The 20,725-nt window shown below is 39.5% G+C and overlaps 1 protein-coding gene across 1 annotated transcript in view; it reads left to right on the top strand.

Moving 5' to 3' along the window:
- The window catches only part of PITPNC1 (phosphatidylinositol transfer protein cytoplasmic 1), a 74,767-nt gene that overhangs the window by 20,388 nt on the left and 33,654 nt on the right, over nt 1-20,725 (top strand). The window contains exons 2-3 of the mRNA XM_054278702.1: nt 16,451-16,599; nt 20,263-20,351. Coding sequence (XP_054134677.1) covers nt 16,451-16,599; nt 20,263-20,351 — 238 coding nt within the window. The remainder of the gene's footprint in view (nt 1-16,450; nt 16,600-20,262; nt 20,352-20,725) is intronic.

Raw genomic sequence — 20,725 nt, 5'->3', positions numbered from 1 at the left:
AAGAGCTTGACTATCATAGAATCACAGAATGGTTTGGGTTGGAAAGGACCTTTAAAGGTCATCTGGTCCCACCCCTTGCCATGGGCAGGGCCAGCATGTGATGTGTGATCATCCTGCCTCATGTGAGCTGCTGGCTCTTATCACCAGTGCTGGAACCTTGGGATGCACTGCACAGGCTGCTACCCTCGAGATAATGGAAGTAATGGATAAAATGAGCATTTCAAATTTACACAGTGCCATATGAGAGAAGAGAATAAGCAACAGAAATAAGTCTGTGATAAAGAACACAAGAAACATATATCCTAAATATGGTAGGATCCGTGAGAGTGTGCAGTAAGAACAGAGTATTTTGATAATTCTTCTGGAAAGCCCTAAAAAGCTTCTTTGAGAATATGGAGCTGTATTTGCAAAGACTTAAATTTAAAGGTTTCTATTTAGCCAAGGGATTTTCATGCATAAGTATTTATGCAAAGACTACATGTCTGTTGGATTTCAAATCCCTTTCCTAGGTCCCTGTAGGCATAAGAGCCTTCCAAAGTAAAAAAAAAATCTGACATTTATTTCCAATACAATGAATCATTTTTATTTAATAATTGCTATTATTTTTACCAGCAACTGAAACATTCTGGAGCCATTTCCATTGTGGCTCTCTGAGCCTGAAGTAGACACAGTAAAACATCATGCAATTAAAATTCAGTGGAGTTTTTACCAGCAAGAGAAGAATCTCTTGTACTGGCAGTTGTTAGCCAGTTAATGACTGGTCAGCTGTTACTTTCTCTGCTCATACTTTAGATACAAATCTTTTCAATGTAAGTGGCTCATTTTCATTTACATGAACCACTTACTGCTACTGATAACGTGAACTTTAAATACAATTCTGTTAACAGAAAAATACCACTACATATTTACACAATACACTGATTATGTCAGTGTTAAAAGAAATAGTTGATGATAACATAAACTTGTGTTTTACTTAACTGGCAATAACCTGCTGCAGTATCAACATCATTGTTAGCAATATAAACAGACAGTGAGTAAATACACAACACATGCACTGAAGCGCCTTCATTGGAATTACTGTCAGAGCAAGGCTGGATTAAGTCAAACTGCCAGCTGCTTTTGATATTTCAGACCAGATTCAGCAAGACAGTGGCCACTGTCAAGTCAAATACTGATCAGCAGGAGATGAGAATGGTTATTTGGCTTCAGTTATAAAGTCCTTTATATTTTGTTCCAAAAAAACAGTAATAAAGCAGAAGTTATAGTTAAGAAAAGCTGAGAGAGCTAAGAGAATGTGACGGGGCTGAGGGCAATATTGGGTTGGTTGTCTCCACCTGGATTACCTGCAAACGTTGGCCTGAGTGTTGGAAACAATCTCACCATGGGAGCACAGAGCAGTTCAGCCAAACAAGCCAGCCCACAATGAGCTTGCACTGCACTCCATGTCTGTGTTATTCTTCATTATTTCATCTTGTTTCACAGGTTAATTATTTGATAGCTCTTAAAACTCGTCTTCTTTCAGCATCTTTTTCATATAACCTTCAAAACCACATCTAATCTTTCATGTCAAGAAAATTCAAGGCAGTTCCACTTCTTGGAGCTTCTCTCTTGATAACTACTCACACAAATCTTCAGGCTGATGGTGTTCTCTGAGACACCGTCTGACATGGATTTCTTCTATCTTTCACTGTATTTCTAAACCAGCACATTTTTGTTCATAGTTTTGAATTCTTGCAGGGGCAACTGCAATTTTAGGAATTTCAATGAAGTTGTTGTAGATGTGTAAAAAATCATTTTGAGGATGATACACAGTGGTGACTGAGAATTCATTTAATGTCACGTTTTCCTTCTGTTGTCATTGGAAGAAGAAATGTCACTCAAATGGCCTTAAGGAAACATTTGGTCTATGGATGAGTGGAGAGGCAAGCGTGTCTCTGCAAGTTTCCCTTCAGGATTGCATTTCTAGACTTGAGAAAGTGCAAATTGTGCTTCATTGTTTCCCTAAATGTGTGTCCTCACAAAGCTGGGACAGTGACACCACAGTGACGTCTGCCAGTTACTCACGTGGCCAAGTACTAAATGCAGAAAAGCTTTCACATCATTCTGACTTCACAGGCTCCTCAGCTGCAAAGATAAAAGCATCCATTTTGTAAAGGTTGAGAGTTTTGTGATATAAATCTCACCAATGGATAGAAAAGGACAGGAAAGAAAAGGAACTAAAAATGGAATGGCAAGGAATAGTGTAATATTTCAGCCCTGCAGCACTGCCTTCAATAGTAAGTGGAAAACCAATGCTAGTTTGATCTTCCTGTTGTAATAAAATTACTGAATTATCCTTTCATGTCCACAGATTTAAAAAAAAAAAAAAAAAAGAGAGAAACTTGATTGTTCATAGGTATTTATTGATATGAATGACCTTTAGCCATCCTGGCTGTCTTTGTGTCAGGGAAGTCAGTGCTTGAATGGCTGGGGCTGTCAGGGCTTTGTGGCGCAGTTGAGGACTGGAATAACTGTATAAATAGCAAGCCTCAAATTCAAACCTTCTGGCTGTAGAAGAGCATTTTGTGTCTCTGTAGCACACATCAGCTCTGAGAGGAAAAATGGAAGGTCTATTTTTAAGAAAAAGAGCCTTCCCAAGTTAAGGCAGCTACATGAGAGTTTGAGTCTCCAGTTTGTGAGTTCTGGCACCAAAAGTGAAGTGACTTTCAGGGAGTCACCTGCAGTCAGGGTGTTCTCCACCAGTCCAGTGCTTGGTGCTGCTCAAACAGTTTCCTAAATTTTGTTAGGAGGCCACCAAGAGCCAGGTCCATAATGATCCATAATGCTGCAGAGTCATCCTTGTTCTATCCATCTTATTTTGCCCATTAAAAAAAATAGAGAAAGGGAAAAGACTGCCATGAGAACTGGGATTTATACCTTTGGGAGGAACTGTGATGCAGATTTGCTCCATGTGGAATTTTCTGGTCTTCACGAAGGCAGCATCGACAGGTAATACAGGAAATATTGTATGAACCCAAGGCTGGAACTCACCCTTCATTTTCTTTCTTCCACTCACTGTCATTCAGGTGCTAGAATGTAAATCTTTTATTTGTTCTCAGTAGCTCAGGAAGAACTGGGCAATGGGAATCCTCTGAGCTGTGAAAGAAGAGCCCTGACCCATCACTAAAACCAATTGAATTAAACACAGTTTGCCTTTTTGGAAGGCTTGTTTGGTTGTTGGATCTCAGCTTTTGTACTCTCTGTTGATGGTCATTATGTGTTTGTGTGTTAGAAATTATTGGAAGAATGAGAAAATAAAGCAATAATCAGTCAGGCTTGCCAGATTCTGTAGTTTCAATGTCACTAAGTGCCATGGGAAAATGACATGAAAGCATTTGTTATCCAGTAGCCTGAATACAGCCTTCCATCTTTCCTTGCCCTAAACCAGCTTTTTTGTGATATTAACTTCTCTTCTGTGTTTAGGCCTCACTTTAAACACCTTAAATATTTTTCAGTAGTAATTATTGGTTTTGCAATTTAAATTTAAAGAAACAAGTTGGAATAAAAAGTTTCTTTTGATTTTTTCATTTCTTTTTTTTTGCATTAAATATTATTTTTAAGACCGCTGCATTATCTGTTCTATCTTATTGTATATCTTGAGTACATATTATTGTGTATCTGGAGTGCTTTTTCTTTTCTAAAGTAACTTCATTTCTGTGTGTTATTTGTTTATTTAGTGTGAATTATTGGTGATCCAGATTACATCAGGTGGCTGTGGAGCTAACTCAGAATCACAAGAGAATGGGCACATGGCAGGTTTAGTAGGGTCAGCTGGAGTATGCAGAGTCTAAAGAATATAGTAGACAGTAGAATATACATAAACCTTGTGTGCATTGATGGATCCCACTGGGAATGCCAGAATTCTTCCCACATATTGCCCTACTTGCCAGCATTTGTGCTCACAGCAAGGTGACCCTTGGCTCCAGCAGAAGTGACACTGTGAGCTTCCCACAGAGCCAAACTGGTGGCTGCCCCTCAGTGACAATTGTGACCAGTTGAGGCAGATGCATTCATTAGATGCATTCGTTTTTTTTAGGTTTAACTAATTGCCTGTGGCCTGGAGAGAAGAAAATATTAAAGAAGCATTGCTTAGATGGGTTGTCTGTGGTGGCTTTGCTAATCCAAGATTGGGGTGTGGGTGTATCAGATGCTGAGGATCAAGGAAGGTGCAGCTGAGGAATGTCCCTGCTCTGCTGTTCCACTGTGCAGCTTTAATTTGTGTGTCTGAGGTGCTGGAGACAGCTCAGCTGTGGCAGTGAGGAATTCACAGTGCCCAGATGGTTATCTGCCTCTCAGGAGAATCCTGCAGTCCATACTGAGCACAAGGCAAAACAACCACCAGAAAAAAAGAGAAAGAGAAACAGAGAATTTCACTTTCCAGGTTGGATAATTAACCATTAACATTCCTGATATGTTTTCATTCTGTGAATGAATGTGAGAGACAGAGGAATGGAATATTCTAAAGATTAACAAGTGTCTGGATCCTGCAGGAACAGTTTGCCATGAGCTCCCACTAAAGCTGTTCCCTGAACTATTTTGCTAAAATCTTCCCAGTCAAGCTCCCAGGCCCAGCATGAAATACCACATGTTAGAGGTTTCACTGTTTTGGTAACACCTATCAGGCTGTGTGACATCCTCTCCCTCTCTTCCCACCCCAAAAGTTTTCAAATAAGGGAGAGAGATTTAAAACAAATCTGAGAAACTGTCCACAAGGGCACTTGATTTGTTAGTGAGGAAATTTTTCAACTGGCATTTACCCAGCCTTTGGGCTGCTGGAGAAATCCCTGAGTATTCCCATTAAAGCATGACATTATCTGGTTAACAAAGCTGAGTTCATAAAGTATTTGGACTAAAAAATTTTGTCATAAAAATGTTTCACAATCACAAGCCTATAGAAATAGTAGAAATTACCTAAACCAAGATAAAAGCAATGTTTTAACTTAAAAGTAATGCAGATATGTACTGCTATACATGTTTAACCACATGTGAACCACATGCATTTAAAAGTATGTTAGACTGAAATGAGATTACTGACCAACCTGTGAGACCTGTTTGGGCATGGACATTTTTACTGAGTTTCATTCATGTTTTTAATATTTTCTTCCATCTTTTTTCTGTAGTTTTACCTTTTTATGTTTCCCAAGGAATAATTTACAGGCACATGACATATGTCAAAGAACTCTCTAAGTTTGTCTGAATTCTTTAGTTTTATGGAAAGTAATAGAGAAGGTCAAGCTGTGTTGCCATGCAACAAGTTTGTGGTCTTGCTGTCTGGTCTTTCTGCCTGCTATAAAAAAATCAAAAACGTAGGAGATAAAGAGCTTTCATTGGGTTGCCATTGCTGCAGCAACCACTTCCTCTCTGAGTCTGAACCAATGCAGGAGCATTTGGGGAGTAGAAGGCCCTGGGTGCAGGAAAGGAAGTGATGATCTCTTTGTAAGTGTATTTTTAGACTCTGGTGAGGAGAGGCTTTTGTTCAGCTTGTGTGTGTGAGGTTTTTGTTTAGGGTTTTGTCAATTATTGAAGTCTACAGCAGAATGCTTTACATTAATTCTCTGACTTTTTCCAAACCCGGCTTTTTACAGGGTGTGTGCACTTCAAGTCCTTGAGCTACATGTTTTCCATTTCAAACATGTGTCCTAGCAGATTCCAGCCTGGAGTACTCACGTAAACACTGCTCCCATGCCTGTCTCGGAGCACTGTGGTCTGAGGGGCTGCAGGAAGAAAACCAGGTTCTCTGTGCAGAATTCTTATCTGTTTATACATTTTGTTGTTATGGCTTTCAGCTCCATTCCCTGGTGCTGCAGTACACCATGAACTCTTATACCCAAAGGATCAGTTCCAAGTGACGCAGCTGGCTCGAACTAATGAGGAAGTGGTTAACTGGGCTAGGGAGTGCAGGAAGGCTGTTTGCTCACTTATGTGCAAAGCTCTCTGCAGTCAACAGGAGAGGCTTTCCATTGCACTCAGCAGGATCTGTTCCAGCTCAAGTGGCCTTTGGAAACTTCTTTGTACTTGCAAGTTTCCAAAAGGCCGTATCACGAAACAAAATTCTCATGGTGGAAAGAGAGATATTCCCATTTAGAGGTGCTGAGAAACTGCTTTATCTGTTCTGGTGATGTACAAGCTACTTCAGAAGGATGCACAAACCAGGAGCTGCTCATTTCTCTGCATTTCCTGCTGATTACTTCTGGTATTGGTATCCAAAGGGTAAGGCAAGGATACCTGTCCTAGAAGAGTTTTTCAGTTCCCTGGTGCATGGTCAAGGTTCCCTTAGCCCCACTGGATTCTCTCAGATGCTGATATCTGCACTGATAAATTGCCAGTTGTGTCTTACAGCCCCTGCATAATCAGACTCTGTGGAAGATAAAGATACATATTTGTTGTATAAGCTTGAGAAATTTTACCCAAGCATTATCACTCTCTCTAATCTTCCTAAGTGTGATGAACCCACGTAATTCTCCTGTGTTGGTTAAAATCTGCAGGTTTAATTTCCTGCACCTCCCTGTGCAGTGTTTCCAGGTTCTGTCCCAGAGGAGATGCTGTGTTTGTGTGATGTTCTAGACTTCCCTTACAGAGCACTAAAACCAGATAGGCTCTGGTGGAATGCCTAAGGCTGTGGCCCCATCTGGCAAAAACATCTGGAGAACATACAGCTCCACATTCCTGCATTATGATAAAATTGAATTAAGCCTATAGAGTCCCTTGTCAGCAATTCTTTTCCTCCATCCTCCCTTTAGTCTACATGTGGTATGGAAAGAATGTCTGCTCTGGAAGCTTTTCAGTCAGGAATGTGGTCCTTCCTGGAAATTTTGCTTATCCTTACGTAAGAGCTTCTGTTCTGCGTGGTGCTGGAAGGCAGCAGCTCTGCTCAGCTCTACATCATCAGAGAACTTGCACCTTCAAGGTGGAGAAGTTTGAAATGACTCTAGGCAAACACATGAGCACCCTGACGCCTCCAGGGTGTGCACCCTCAGGTGTCTCAGCTGCTTTTTGTTCTGCAGCAAAACCCAGGGTCCTGCCTGAGAGTTTATTTGGCTGCAGTTTTGATTTTCCATAAAGTAGCAGGCAAACAGATTTCTCCCCTAAATGTCCTCCCAAGATTTATTACAGATTCATGCATGTAACAGAGGCATAGGTATAAAAGTAATAAGTTCCTATGGTAGTGATTCATTTCAGCATGGGGAGATTTTGTCACAGATATATAGAGTAGGTACTTAAATTACAAATGTTTATTCTAACTAACTAAAATGGAAAAATTATATCTTCTTTCAGTATTAGTTTTTAGACTTCAGTGTATCTCAGAATCTTGGGAGGAAAGTATGTCTTAATTTCCTTCTTATGCAATTGCTCTCATGTGCTTCCTTCCATCAGATGACTTCAGATAACCTTAATATTTTCATCATCCTGATCTCTGTGTGAGATGCAGAGATGCAGGAGTGACCTCAGCTATTTACAGTCACTGGATTCTTTATAAATTATTTTTATCTACAGGATGCTGGAATAAAACAAATGCAGTTTAAAAATTAAATTGAAGTCAGTTTTATTTTAGAAGATCAGAAAGTAGAATGGAGTACTTCTGATAATAAAATGAAATATTCTGGACTGTGAATATATTTTTATTTCATTGTAAGTAGCAAACAAAATTTCATTTTCTTCTGAATAAAATATCAGAAGGCAGATTGGATTTGTCTTGTTCAGCTTGTTACTACTAATTACTAAATTCTGATGCTGTTTTATTCATTGTAGATTGTGCATACTAAGAAAGTTCTCATTTTTCCATATTTATAAGCAGAATTATATTGCCTAAAATGCGTTGTAAGGAACTTGCTTGCCAAAAAATGTAATTGCAGAATTATTCCCTGCTGTGATTCTGACAAAGTTTATGGAATCCTTTGTAGTCTCTTTGGTGCTCCTAAACTCAAAGTTTACTCAATTTTTTTTCTGAAAGCATTGAATTCTCTGCACTTGAAAGTTGATGGTGTTGGCGTGAGAGAGATTTTTCAAGTCATAAAAATGAGTAATTACTGAAGAAGAGTAATTAGAGAAAAGGAGCCTGAGGGGAAAGAAGTTCTACTTAAACATTAAGCAAATACCATTAGCCATGCAAAAAGAGAAAATAATTTCTAAAAGCATGAATAGATGCACACGTGTTTGGTCCATTTATAGTTAAAGATAAACCTAACTCTCAAGTCTATTTCTGCACTTCATTGAATTTTGAAAGGGTCAAAAGACGTATGAAACTCTAAATACTCCCAGCTTAAACTGAACTGAATTAAAATAACCAAATTTCTTAAGTCCTGCACTTCACAGAAGTCAACCTCCCTGTTCAAAGGCAGCTTTGCAGCCCTTTGACACCTTGTGTGGCTGGCTGGCCACAGCACATCCCAGCTCTGGGAGCTAAAATGTGTTTCATATGCAGGGCACAAGAATCAGTTTCTTCTCTTCCCCCCCACAAATCCTGTTCATTTTAATGGAAAAACAGGTAACAGCTTTTGCTGTCAGGTTTAATAGAGCAAGCTTCTCCATCAGCATCACTGGGCCATGGAGAATGTTCCATTTCACTGTGAGTGAAATAGAGTCCTGTGGCACCCCATGTGCTGGGAAGAGATTGGTGACAGGGATCAAGAAGAATGCCCAAGCTTTTCCACTCTGACTGTTCTTGGAATATCTGAAATGGAAATAGTGTTTTCCTGGAATATCAGGAAAAGAGTTTATGTCACTGAAAAACCTTTAGTAACCTCTACAAAAATTATGTTGCAGTTTTACTTCATTTTACTGCATTCTAAGTTAAAATTTTAAGATATTTACTGAACAGGCTTTAAATTAACAACGACCTCATGAATGAATTGTGGCAAACAGATAAAATTTGGTTTTGCCTTAGAAAAAGATTCAGTAATGTTTGATAGTTATCAACCTGATTGTGCACTGTAAAGGAGAGTGAACTGTGCATGAAAAGCAGGAAGCTGGAATCAAGGCAGGGCATGTTTGCAGACAATCAGAGCAGGTACTCATGAACAGGGCTGAGAAGATGTGAAGGATGGTCAGTGTGCAGCACTGACAGACTGCTCAAGACACACACTAAATCCCTTTTTGCTGTTTTTACGTGCACAGAGGAGTTTTGAGACAGCCTCCGGAAATGTATCTGCATTCCTTGCAGGAAATACATGGATAAATCTACATAATAGAATATCATCAGTATTTATGTACAAAGCACATAGTGTACATGCTGGAAAAATGTAACCAGCTGACTCACTGTAAAATATTGTTAATAAAAACTGATTCTTAAAAATTGTATGAGCTTGTACACTCCAGATAAACAGCTGGCTTTTCTCAATAGCACAGCTGGTGTAGAAGCATAAAATGACTACAATTTGAACAGGACATGAGCTATATTTGGCAAACCATTTGCATGAAAGCTGAGCATTTGCAACTTAATTTTCATTTATTTTAATTTTCATTGTACACCTATTAAGTAGAGACCTAGACCTGCTCCTGTTGGTTTCAGTAGCACTTGTTTAGCTGTAAGCCACGATGTGCCAGGGTATTGTAAATTTGGAGTGGGCCGCGTTGCTTCAGCTGAAAACACCAGAGGAGGATACTGACTTCCAACATCCAGTGTGTCATTGCTGAACTGTCATTCACGGGAATTTAGGCAGATAAAGCATCTTAAGGATGTAATTTCTTCCTTGAAAAGGCAAAGCAAACATGAAAGCAGCAAGAATGGCACTTCACAGCATGCAAAAGTCAACTGTTGGTTTGTGAGGCTACAAAAGCATGTTCCCATGAATTTGGGCAACAGTAAAGAATACTGCTGATGTGACAGCAGATGTGTCGTGCTTTGTGATTCACAGATGCATGCAGGAATTAGTTGAAAGAAAAATTTCAAGCTCAACTCTAAACTCTGACTGGTCAGATTCTTTATAAATTACTGCAGGGAGTGACATTTATACCACCAAATAATTTGCATGATTTGCTGGGGCCTCAAATCACTACAGTGAATTATGCTGAGATTTAGACTTTAGGACCTAGATGCTTGGTGTTATTCCTTGATTGATTTTTTGTGTAGATAAGAACAGATTTCCTGTTGAGGACAATCATTTAGAAGTCCACCTTTGCTCCTGGAGCTACTTTCTCATATTTGTGCCTTGGGGACAGCCATTTGAAATACCAGTTCATAAAAACTTCTTTGCACTTCAGATGTTTCTACATGACAGAGAATGCAGTGCAAAATGCCTGGTTTGCTCTAAACATCTTAGCTTAGGAACAAGAAGTCAAACCATGCATGAGTGCAGACTCCACTCTGCTGTTTGGCCAGGCTAAAGGAGATTTAGGGTCAGGTCAGCAGGCTGGGAATCTCTGCACAGCACAGCACTGGGCTGTAAGAACAACCCCCTCCTGCCTTCTCTGTTTACCATTCATGCTTTCCTTGCAGAATTTCCCAAGCAGTCAAACCCAGCAGTTCTCTTTTCACAGCACCCTAGCCCACAATGTCATTATTTTACCAAGAAATCACTATTTTGGAAATGTAAACCACTACTTTCACACTGGTAAATTGTGCTACATAAGAGAGACTACCAAGTTCAAATTTACATTGAATTTATTTTCTTTCTGCATTCTCTTCTGCCTCTCTAGGAAAAAAAGAATTATTTCAGTGGCAAGTTTTCTTACTCTGCAGTGGTTCCAAGTCTGACTGATTTCTCTCCATAGCAATGTCCTGCAGTAAAACCTTGAGCTGGTGGTTATCAAGAAATATCCACCTCCATTGCTTGCAAAGTGATGGCCCTGTGCCCCAACTGAAACCAAACCAAACCAAATTCCTAATTCCAAAAGCAGCCAAGGAGGAGCCAATACAAACCCACCCATACATGAAAAATCAAATAGCAGCACACTGCACATTCTTCTATTCTTGTTAAAACCAATCCAGGAATGTTAATAACAAGGTGAACAAATCACTTTGTCGGAAGCTGGAGCGTGTGTCATGGAAAAGAGCTCCTGAAATTTTGTTAATGGCCATGAATCATCACCTGCAGGAGTCTGGGGATCAGAGGGCACAACCTCAGAGCTCCATCAGCCAGGGCTGTAATTGTCCACACGTGAGGGAATCAGGATTCACCCATTGCAGATGAAATGGTGTCTAATAATGCTAACATGAAGGATTTATGGTTAGTGAGGGAGATTAGAGAAACCACTTCTCCTTAAGTAATTATCATTAAGAATTAAAAAGAAATTACAAGTGTGTCTTGTGGTAACAGCACTGAGCTGGAATCATGGAGGCTCAATTCCCTGCTCTACCACAGATATATTTTTTAAGGTTGATGTATTAATTTCTGTTTCAATTAATCAAATATGAAATAAGGTGAATACTTTCTTTGCCTATGTTCAGTGTCTAACTGGAAGCTTTTCTTATCTATAGCAGTGTAGGGCTTAGGTCTTGATCAGTACCTGAAAACAATGCCCTCAACATCAAAACAAACACAAAGGAAACCTCAGTGTAGCCTCCTAAACAAAGATATTTACTCAAGCAAGTACATTTCCAAACAGTTTATTCCAGAGGTAAAATATCTCTGTAAAACTGCTGGGAAGAGATTGCTGGGAGTGATGGGCTGTGCATGTTTGAAAAGTAACTTACCTGGGGATCACCATGTTTGTGTCATGGTGATCCTTTGAGAAATAATCAGCAATAGTTTTAAATAATTCAAAATGTGGAAAAGTGATAAATAATATTCCTATTAATACTTTTAGTAAAAAAAAATGAAAACTGAGTCCTGGAACACATTCACAAGGAGCACACAGAGCCTCTTGCAAAGACTAAGACTTAAAAATAGATCAGAAATGTATCAATCAATTTTAGGATTGTTTTCTGTGAATGAGACAGCATTCTATAAATCAGAATTCCTTAATAAAATTGCTACTCTTTTGCCATAATCAATGCCCTTGGTTTCAGTGTAGCTGGACTGATATTACTGATAACAAAGCTGATTCATTGTATTTTCTTGCTAGAAATAAATCTTAACTGAATTGAGGCCAATGACAAAACAACTATTGCCATCAGTGGAGGCAGGGTTGAACCTTCAGAGCTGCCTCTGTGCAGGAGGACAGAGCTGTTTCATTTTAGTTGTTGCTGCTTTTTTTTCTTTTTTTCCGTTTTACCTTTGTAATTTTCTGCGAACAGGACTAGAAGCCACTGGCGTGTTTTAGCATGAACTTGAGAAATACTTTCTACTGTCAAAATGCAGCTCAGCAAACAATCATTACCCTGAGCAGGCAGAAAAGACACTCAGTGTCTTCTGGACTGCAGCTCCTCTCTGCAGGAAGGGATCTCACCACAGGCTTAGAACAAAAAAATCGAACAAATTGAAATGGCAGCACCATCCCTGATGGTTTAGTGTAGTTACAGAGAAGTAAATGTAGATGAAAGTGTTCAACCATTCTTTTGAATGTGAGAATTATGTAAGATGAAGCCAGTGATAAATCTGTTACATTTTCTGTGAGCATTCAGATAAGAACTTCAAGGAGTCATATGAAAATTTCAGACACAAGATCATTTTGGCATAATTTCTCCTTTGAGAGAGTTTTATTTTTTATATTCCACCTGAAGTTTGAAAGTTTGTACTCTGAGACTTGCATTAAATCAAAACCTGAGCAATAGGCAGTCAGGCTGAAAAAATTCAGACATGTTTGTACAAAGATTTCTTGTGCAGCTCCTGCTGGAGATGGTGGGAGCTCTACAAATGAAAGATGGGTGGGGTGGACCCTTTTAAAATTTTTTTTCATTTTTTCTTTTTTTCTTTTCCCTCCTACCTAAAGGGATAAAAATGCTTCTGGTCTCACTTGTAATTTTAAACAAAATCAGATTGACCATCCTTATGCTGTTGCTAGCATGAACCTTGTTTCTTGTGTGACTAAATCCCTACAGCAAACACCATCTGCCTGTTGAAGAAGCAGGCAAGTCACCACTGAGACAAAGTCTCACTCATTAGGGCTTGGGAAACATTAGGGCTCCTTTTCCACATTCTGTGCATTTGTTTATTGAATTTCTTGCTCTGATATTGAATAAATTTTCCCCTATTAAACTGAAGATTTTACAAAGAGTTTTGCTCCAGATCCAAATTCATATCAGGTGCCATTGTGTGAAATTTTACTGAATTCCTTGAAGCAGTAGATGGTCTTGGAAAATTATCTTACAGCTAAGAACACAGAAATTCAGGCTGTGATAGAGCAACATAAATAGTAGTGGCACATCAGTTTACCCTTGCAGCAATAATGTGTATCAATTACTGCTGTGAAACGATTCTTAAGTGCTATTTCTCCACAATATCCATAGGAACTAAGAAAAAGCTGTGTCTTTTTATTCAGGCATTTAAATTCCAGCAAGTTCTAAAAGGTACATCTTTGCCTTGGATTTTATTCATGTAAATAGAAACATACACTTGAAAAAATGCTATTTTATCTGAAATAATAGATGTGCACTCTCTGATTTAGTAAAGTACTATTATTTTGGAAGTTAACATTTTCCATTCTGCTCTAGAATGATTCTAACACTTTGTATAGCAGGTAGAAACAAATGAATAGCACACCAGAGTGCTAAGTTAGCTACTTTAAAGTACATGTACAGATATGTTTCCTTTGCTGAATGCAGCTGCTTTCCAGCAGGACTGACCGGTCACTTCAGTCCTCAAGAAAGGTCCCAGAATGGGCAGCCTTGGAAGGGACCTCAAAGCTCCTCTGGTTCCAGCCCCTGCTGTGGGCAGGGATGTCACTGCCTGCACCAGGCTGCTCAGGGCCCCATCCAAGCTGCCTTTGAAGGTGGATATTTCTCCTGGACCGGTGTCAGATTCACAGCTCTGGAAAGTCATCATGCAGAAGGCGAGGAGCAGTGGGGTTCCTGCAGCAGAGCTGTCCAGCAGTGGTGCCTTCTGTTCCCTTCAGCATCTTCCAAATGGGAGGCACCATGCTGGGCTGCCTGGATACCTTCTGTGAGATCGTGGGCATGATTGGAGCATGTGGGATTTTGAGCCTCAGCAGAGGAAAACCTTCCTTTAGGCACTTTAGCATCTGGAAAGCAGTTGCTGTGACAGCAGTGACCCTCATCTGCAGAGTGCAGTGGGCACAAGGCTTAGCCCCTTAAACTTCTGCTCAGATTCATTTGCAGTCTTTGGGATTTGGTATCTTGCAAGCATTTTGTGGTGGGGTGGGTTCCTGAAGGAATAACAACCACTGTTAACAAAACCTGGTGTTGTGGGGGTATCTCTGGTCCATGATGCTGGAGCAAATGAAGGCATCAGTACCACCCCACACTTGGTTCTCAGTGGGAAAGGACATTCATCTTGATATTTCTGAGGCAACATTTCCAACAGAAACTGAGGTGTGTGTATTTGACCATTAAAAGTGAGAGCAAAATGGCAAAGGACTACATGGACATAGGAAATTGATATGTGCAATTATGAAACACTTTCCAGAGGTGTCCATGGCAACTAAAATTCATAACTTTATGGGATAACACAAATCCCAATAGAGATCATGATCGAAATATTGACTTTATGTCAAACTGTAATTCCTCTCTCTACTCCTCATCTAACCTTTTCATATTCCACAGGATACAAATTACTGACCTCTTCCTTTCCATTAGAAGATAAGGACCTTATCACCTTCCCTCTTTTCTGCCATCCTTATCACTCTACAGGCAGGAAGTCTGTGCTCCCAGGTGGTCTAATTGATACATATCTAATTAAAGGCAAAGCATTTTTTCTCAGCTTGTATTCAGCTTTTAAGTGTGTTGCTTTGATTTCAGACCTGAAGAACAGCTTTGTGTGCCTGAAATTTATTCTTTTTCAAACTGTACTAATTGGTCAAATCAAATGTACTACAAACTTTGCCTTCACTGTGCACCAATACATTCATTTTTGTTAGAGAAAAAGAGAAAACAAATTGTCATGGATCTAGTTAAAAGCTATGTGTGAGGTCTGCAGATCTTCAGAGCCTTTGAGATTAGGACAAAATGTTCAAATATGATGAGATGAAGGATTCAGTAGAGACAAAGGTAGAGAAGTGGATTAGCAAGTAAAACAATGTTAGGACTTAGTCTCTTAAATCAAGATGCAAGTTCCAAATTTCTTACCTTCTTGTGGCCTGTTCCTGTAGGGGAAAATATTGGGATTATGCAAAATTGAAGAACTAATACAGGGTGCCCTCCATCCTCCTATTCCTTATCATTTTGTTTAGTAAGACTGTCTTGTTGCCACTTGCTAATAAGGTTTGTTATGGTTTGGGGTTTTTCTGAGCTAATTGCTCTTTTGATTTGGGCTCTTTAAAGTATGTGATAGGATTGCTGTTATAATATGCAATAACCACAAGAATCTCATCGAGTTTTCTGAGGACAGACTGTCACAAGCCCTTTGTTTGCTTGTGCTGAGCTGGTACTTGGCAGCTTGTGTGGTAGCTCAGCCATTCTCTAAATTAACAGGTTGTTCTTTGTATTTGAGGGGGATTGATGTGATTGAAGTGATTACCATGTCTATGCCTAAACAAATTGCTCTGGGGGAGAGAGAGGTCCAATCAAGAAAACTGGATAGGTCCAAACACCTATCAGGGCTGGAAGAACCCTGGTATGTTCAAGAGTGTGCAAAGGACTTAAGAATAAAATTTCAGACTAGAATATGATTGGGAAAGTAGAATTTTACTCTAAAACCTTGGTTAATGAAAGTTCAACAATGTATTTTTGTTAGATTTCTTTGGAGGCAAAAGCCCTGATGCGGATACAAGACATGGTGAGAAAAACTCAAGTGCAACAATTTATTCTACTGTGATAGCAAAGTTGGGTCAATCCTCACAGTGTTTGGCTTCCTAAGGTACTTGAGAGTCCATAGAAAAATGATCATTAAAGTGCTTAAATGCATTTTAATAATATTGCTAAGTGATTCAAACTTCTTTTCTCAACAGACTTGGAGCCTACATGTGTTTTTTCTGAAGAGCTGGTGCTCCTGTCTCTGTGGACCAGCCATAGTAACCCCAAATCTTATTGCAGGACTTCATTGCATTGGCAGGGCAGGAGAATCCTGTGTCCCACAGAATTTTAGAGTTCACCTGCTGGTTAAAGTCCCTTTACATTTCAGCATGTGGAAGCGCTTGATTCACTGTTTACTGAGTCTTAACTAATGTACTTACAATTACAAGTCTAATAATAGAGGACTGGCCTAATTCTTTACATTTGTATGCACACAGGTTTTGTTATTTTCTCCACAAGTGATGCCATGGATTTCATAAGCTAATGGGAAGACCCCAAAAATACTAGTTTTCACCTTCAAACTACCTTTTATTTACACATAGTAGTATATCATTGACTAAGATTGGCTTTTAAATAAATGTGCAACATAAAACTAATCTATTTTTTCTTGGTTTTGCCTTGCAGTACAGAATTGGACAGCTGTACATGATCAGCAAGCACAGCCATGAGCAGAGTGACCGAGGGGAGGGTGTGGAAGTGGTGCAGAATGAGCCCTATGAGGATCCCAACCATGGCAATGGGCAGCTAACAGAAAAACGAGTCTATCTCAACAGGCAAGTGCAGTAAAACTCCTTCTCCCAGCAGGGACTGTAAGAAAAATCTGCAAGGAATGCACGCAACAGCCTTTCCTTTGCAATATAAGATGTTCCCATGAATACATGCTGCTTCCTGGTAGCCATGGGGAGCTGGGACAGATCAGTGGTTTGAAATAGAGGAATTGGCTGTTATCTCTTTTAAAGCGTCTTCTCCATTGGAAGGAATCATAACTTGGAGTTCCGGATATACTGAAAGTCAGAACTTTTGTTTTCTTTTACACTTAATTGTTTGTCATTCTGTTTTCTTAAATTGTTGGGGAGGGGGAGCCAAAAAACTAAACAACAAAACCAGCAAAGACCCGCCCTCCAAGAAAAACAAAACTGAACCTTTAAAAAGCTTTAAGTTTCTCTCACTCATAATCATGTCACAAAGTCATTTTTGGTGACTGTATTCTGCCTCAGCAAAGTTAATTGATATTATGAATGACCATTGTACAGTGTCAGCCTTCTGGATCATTAGGCTAAAAGACATGGTGGGAAATTTGGGGGTTTTCTCCTTGAAGTTTCATCATTTCTCAGAGTGAAGTGTTTGTCTTCCTGTGCTGAAATGATGCTGCTGAGGATCAATGTCTCCACACTCACAGGCTGGAGATGTCCAGATATATATATTTGTGCAATATGAGATATATTGCACAATCAGTTCCCATTTTTACTATTGCTGATTTAATTGAATACCACTGCTTTTCCTGAAGTTCTTCTTTTCCCCTGGACCTGTTTGATTGTATTAAACTGATGCTCTGCAGCATTTTTGAAGTGGGCATACAAACACTGAGGCTATTTCTTCTACATTACAAGTTCCTCCTGCACTGCAAACCTGACATATCTAACCTTAAATTCAGGCCAAATTGAATCACCAGTGATGCTGCACACACACACACAAGAGTTCAATAATATATATCTTGCCAACATTTAATATTATTGTGATTGTAAGTGTTCTCTCACAGGCTAGATACAGGACTTGGGAAAATTCAATATATGTGTTCCCATAGTAGAGCTCCCACAAGTTGTGGGGTTTTTTTAAGTGTTTGTGGGTATTTCTTTCCTGCATATTAAAAATAAGGCTTTAAGCACTGAAGAGCATATTCAGAATTGTCACTTCAGGGCAATTCAGAATGACCACAAGAACCTAGAAGCCATGTACAAACCATATTTGAGAAGCACTTGATTCCTGGTAGTGCAGGCAATGGAACACAGGATTTCTTAGCCAAAGATGGGTACAAACACTGACAAAGCAGATCTTTGTGCCTGCAACAACTCAGGACAGTTACCTAAAGCTGTGGTGGATGTTTAAAATCAGGTTCACTGAGTTTAATGATAATTCTGAATCCTCCATCACCAGATTTTTTATTTGAATCTGGCAGTGGTGTCACAATGCCACCAGATACTGCAGTACTGTTGTAGCTTTGTGGAAAGGATCAGGAGGTTTTCAGGCTGCTGTGGATTTTGCTGGGAGGCCAGGATGTCCCTGGAGGATTTCACTCAAGGAGATGTGCTGGAAACTTCTCCTCTGCTGCCTTGCTGAGGAACACAACTTCCACCAGCACAGTTCTGTCCCTCAGCTTTTCTTCTTCCTGGGTCCACTGCCCTAACAAACTTTGCTTTGCTCTATTTTGATCTGACCTGATATCTCTCAAAGAAATTTGTGGCTGAACTTCATCTGGATGGAGGAGAAATAAGGAAAACAAACAAACAAAAAAAGCTAATGTGGTCCTCATACTGTGCTGCTGAAATAGAGAAATTAACTTTTCTTGGAGTGAACCTTGGAAGAATTTATGTGTGTCTGTGACTGGGACTTGCTAGCAATTCTGAGTATAACCTGTGTTTTGCTCATAAAGTTATTTTTTTCAGGATGTTCTGTACTGGTGAAGATAGGTAGACAGGCAAATATGCTAAAAACAACAATAACCAAAAAAGTGCAAAATGAGCAGATGTATATTTTCTAGTGTCAGTATAACCTTAGTTATATTTAGAATTGTTTATTGCCTCTTCTCTCCTGCTGGAGCAATGTTTTCAGAAGCTGAAAGTCTGCATCCTCCGGTATTTATAATTTAGGCATCAGAGCAAAGTTTAGCAGGGGTAAGGGAAACATTCATGAAAACACTGACAGAGGCTGACAAAATAAACAGAAGATCTGATACAGGGAGGTCTATTATGCAGGATGTAAAATACTGCTTAAAAGCCTGTACACAAGAAAGGTTTATGTAAAGAAAATAATCCAGTTTTGAGTAATGTCATCAAAGAGCAAAAGTCAATTCACTTGGCTTTGAATCTGTAGATAATGTACTAACATCTGCATTTTGCCTCTGGACAAATAAAATATTTATATGTAGCCAGATCATGGTTAAATAAGCCTTAATGATCCCAAATGTATTTTCTTCAGAATTTTGCTAATATGGAAAGTTAATTTACTTCCTGCACACAGTTATCTAAACAGAACTATTTCAAACATTTACACTTGGGAAACTGAGGTTTGGAAGAATCTCCTGCAGCTCAGCACAGATTCAGTCTTGGCCTGGGTGCTCTGCTCAATGTTTTGCCAGACCAACACATTTGAACTGAGTTCCCCAAGCACAGGGATGTTTGTGGTGTCCAAGGGCTGCTGTCCTTGGAATAACTAGTTCTGCATCTTTTGTTCCTGGCAGCCTCAGTGCTTACAACTGAAGTCATTAAGAGAGGGTTGAAAGATGAATTAGAGTGAACTTGCCTTTTTGAATATTTCTTTTTTCATCAGTTTTTGGTACCCTCTGTGACCAGAATGCTGGAAATGACAAATCCAAGAGCTGGGGTAAAAAAATGCTGCCACCCTTCCATAGTGTTATTCAATTCCCCTTTAATGATCCCTTCCAATGGTGGATCTGTGTCTTTGATTTCTGGTTCTGCTGCCTTTGCACCACTGCACTGGTGAGTTTTCTTGACAGAATGAGCTCTGAGCTCTAATGTCAGTTCCATTAATTCTCTTCACTTTTGTTATTTACTCTTCCCATCAGCAAAAGGGGGCTAATGCTGCCTACCAGCCTCACGAGGTGTTTTGAGTGATCTGTTAATTTTAATATAAAAGCTTCCTACTCATGAATTGCTGTTGGTAGTGTGGGAACAGCTGCGTGCCAGGCGAGCTGAGCACGAGGGTCTTGGTGCTGACAGAGAACATAAAGGAAGAAAAAAGAATCTGTAAGAGGAAATAATGGATTCAGGATCGAAGTGGACTGAAATCCCACATTTCCTCCTGACCTCTTGTTGGAGAGTGCCTCCCTGTGGCCGAGCACACGGTGCCACCAGGACACCTTGTTTGGCCTCACCTGGTGAGGTGGCCAAAGGTGCCAGGCCATGAATTCCCAAAATGAGCAGCCTGGTTCAGCCCACTGCAAGGTTGCTGCTCTGACCCTGATCTGCTCCCTCTGAGAGGGGAGCACAGCTGAGGCAGAAAATGAAAATGCTCCTGAGAAGTCTGGGTGTTGCTGCTTCCCTCAAACACCTCACAAATGATGGGCATGTTTGGAAGGATCTTTATTTCTACAATACACATAGAAATAGTCATCATATATTCTAAGTCATAATATATTCTAATAACATAAGTCATAAGTCATAAGATATTCTAATTTTATATTTTCTTTTTACTTTCAGCAAGCTGCCTAGCTGGGCTAGAGCAGTTGTTCCCAAAATATTTTATGTTACAGAGAAGGCCTGGAATTATTATCCTTACACAATCACAGGTAAGGACTGTGGCAGAATTGATTGCTGCTTTGTGGTTTGGGGATAGTTTAGCTTATCTTCAGAAGCTCCAAGTTATATATTGAGCTACAAGCACCAAGTCTCTTTAACATCTCCCCTTGAACTGAATATATTTTTCACCGTATATTTACTGGTATCAAGAAATGAATATTATAAATTAAGGATAGGTAAAAACTGGAGTGTTGTGTCTATGCAATTTCTTACTTGCAAAGAAAACATCAGGTGCTTGGATTTTTTCTGACTTGTGTCCTTTATTGTCCCTTAGACTTAAGTCAAATATAAATCTGCAGACCATCTGACACAATAATTTTTATTATTAATGTGTGTTTACTGTAAGGATCTTGCATCATTGTTT

The sequence above is a fragment of the Melozone crissalis genome, unplaced genomic scaffold (assembly GCF_028551555.1).
Source record: "Melozone crissalis strain CALT ecotype California unplaced genomic scaffold, PUWL_Pcris_2 ptg000026l_1, whole genome shotgun sequence".
NCBI lineage: Eukaryota > Metazoa > Chordata > Aves > Passeriformes > Passerellidae > Melozone > Melozone crissalis.
Note: the sequence above shows the minus strand (reverse complement) of the source record. Positions and strands in the feature narration are given on the sequence as shown.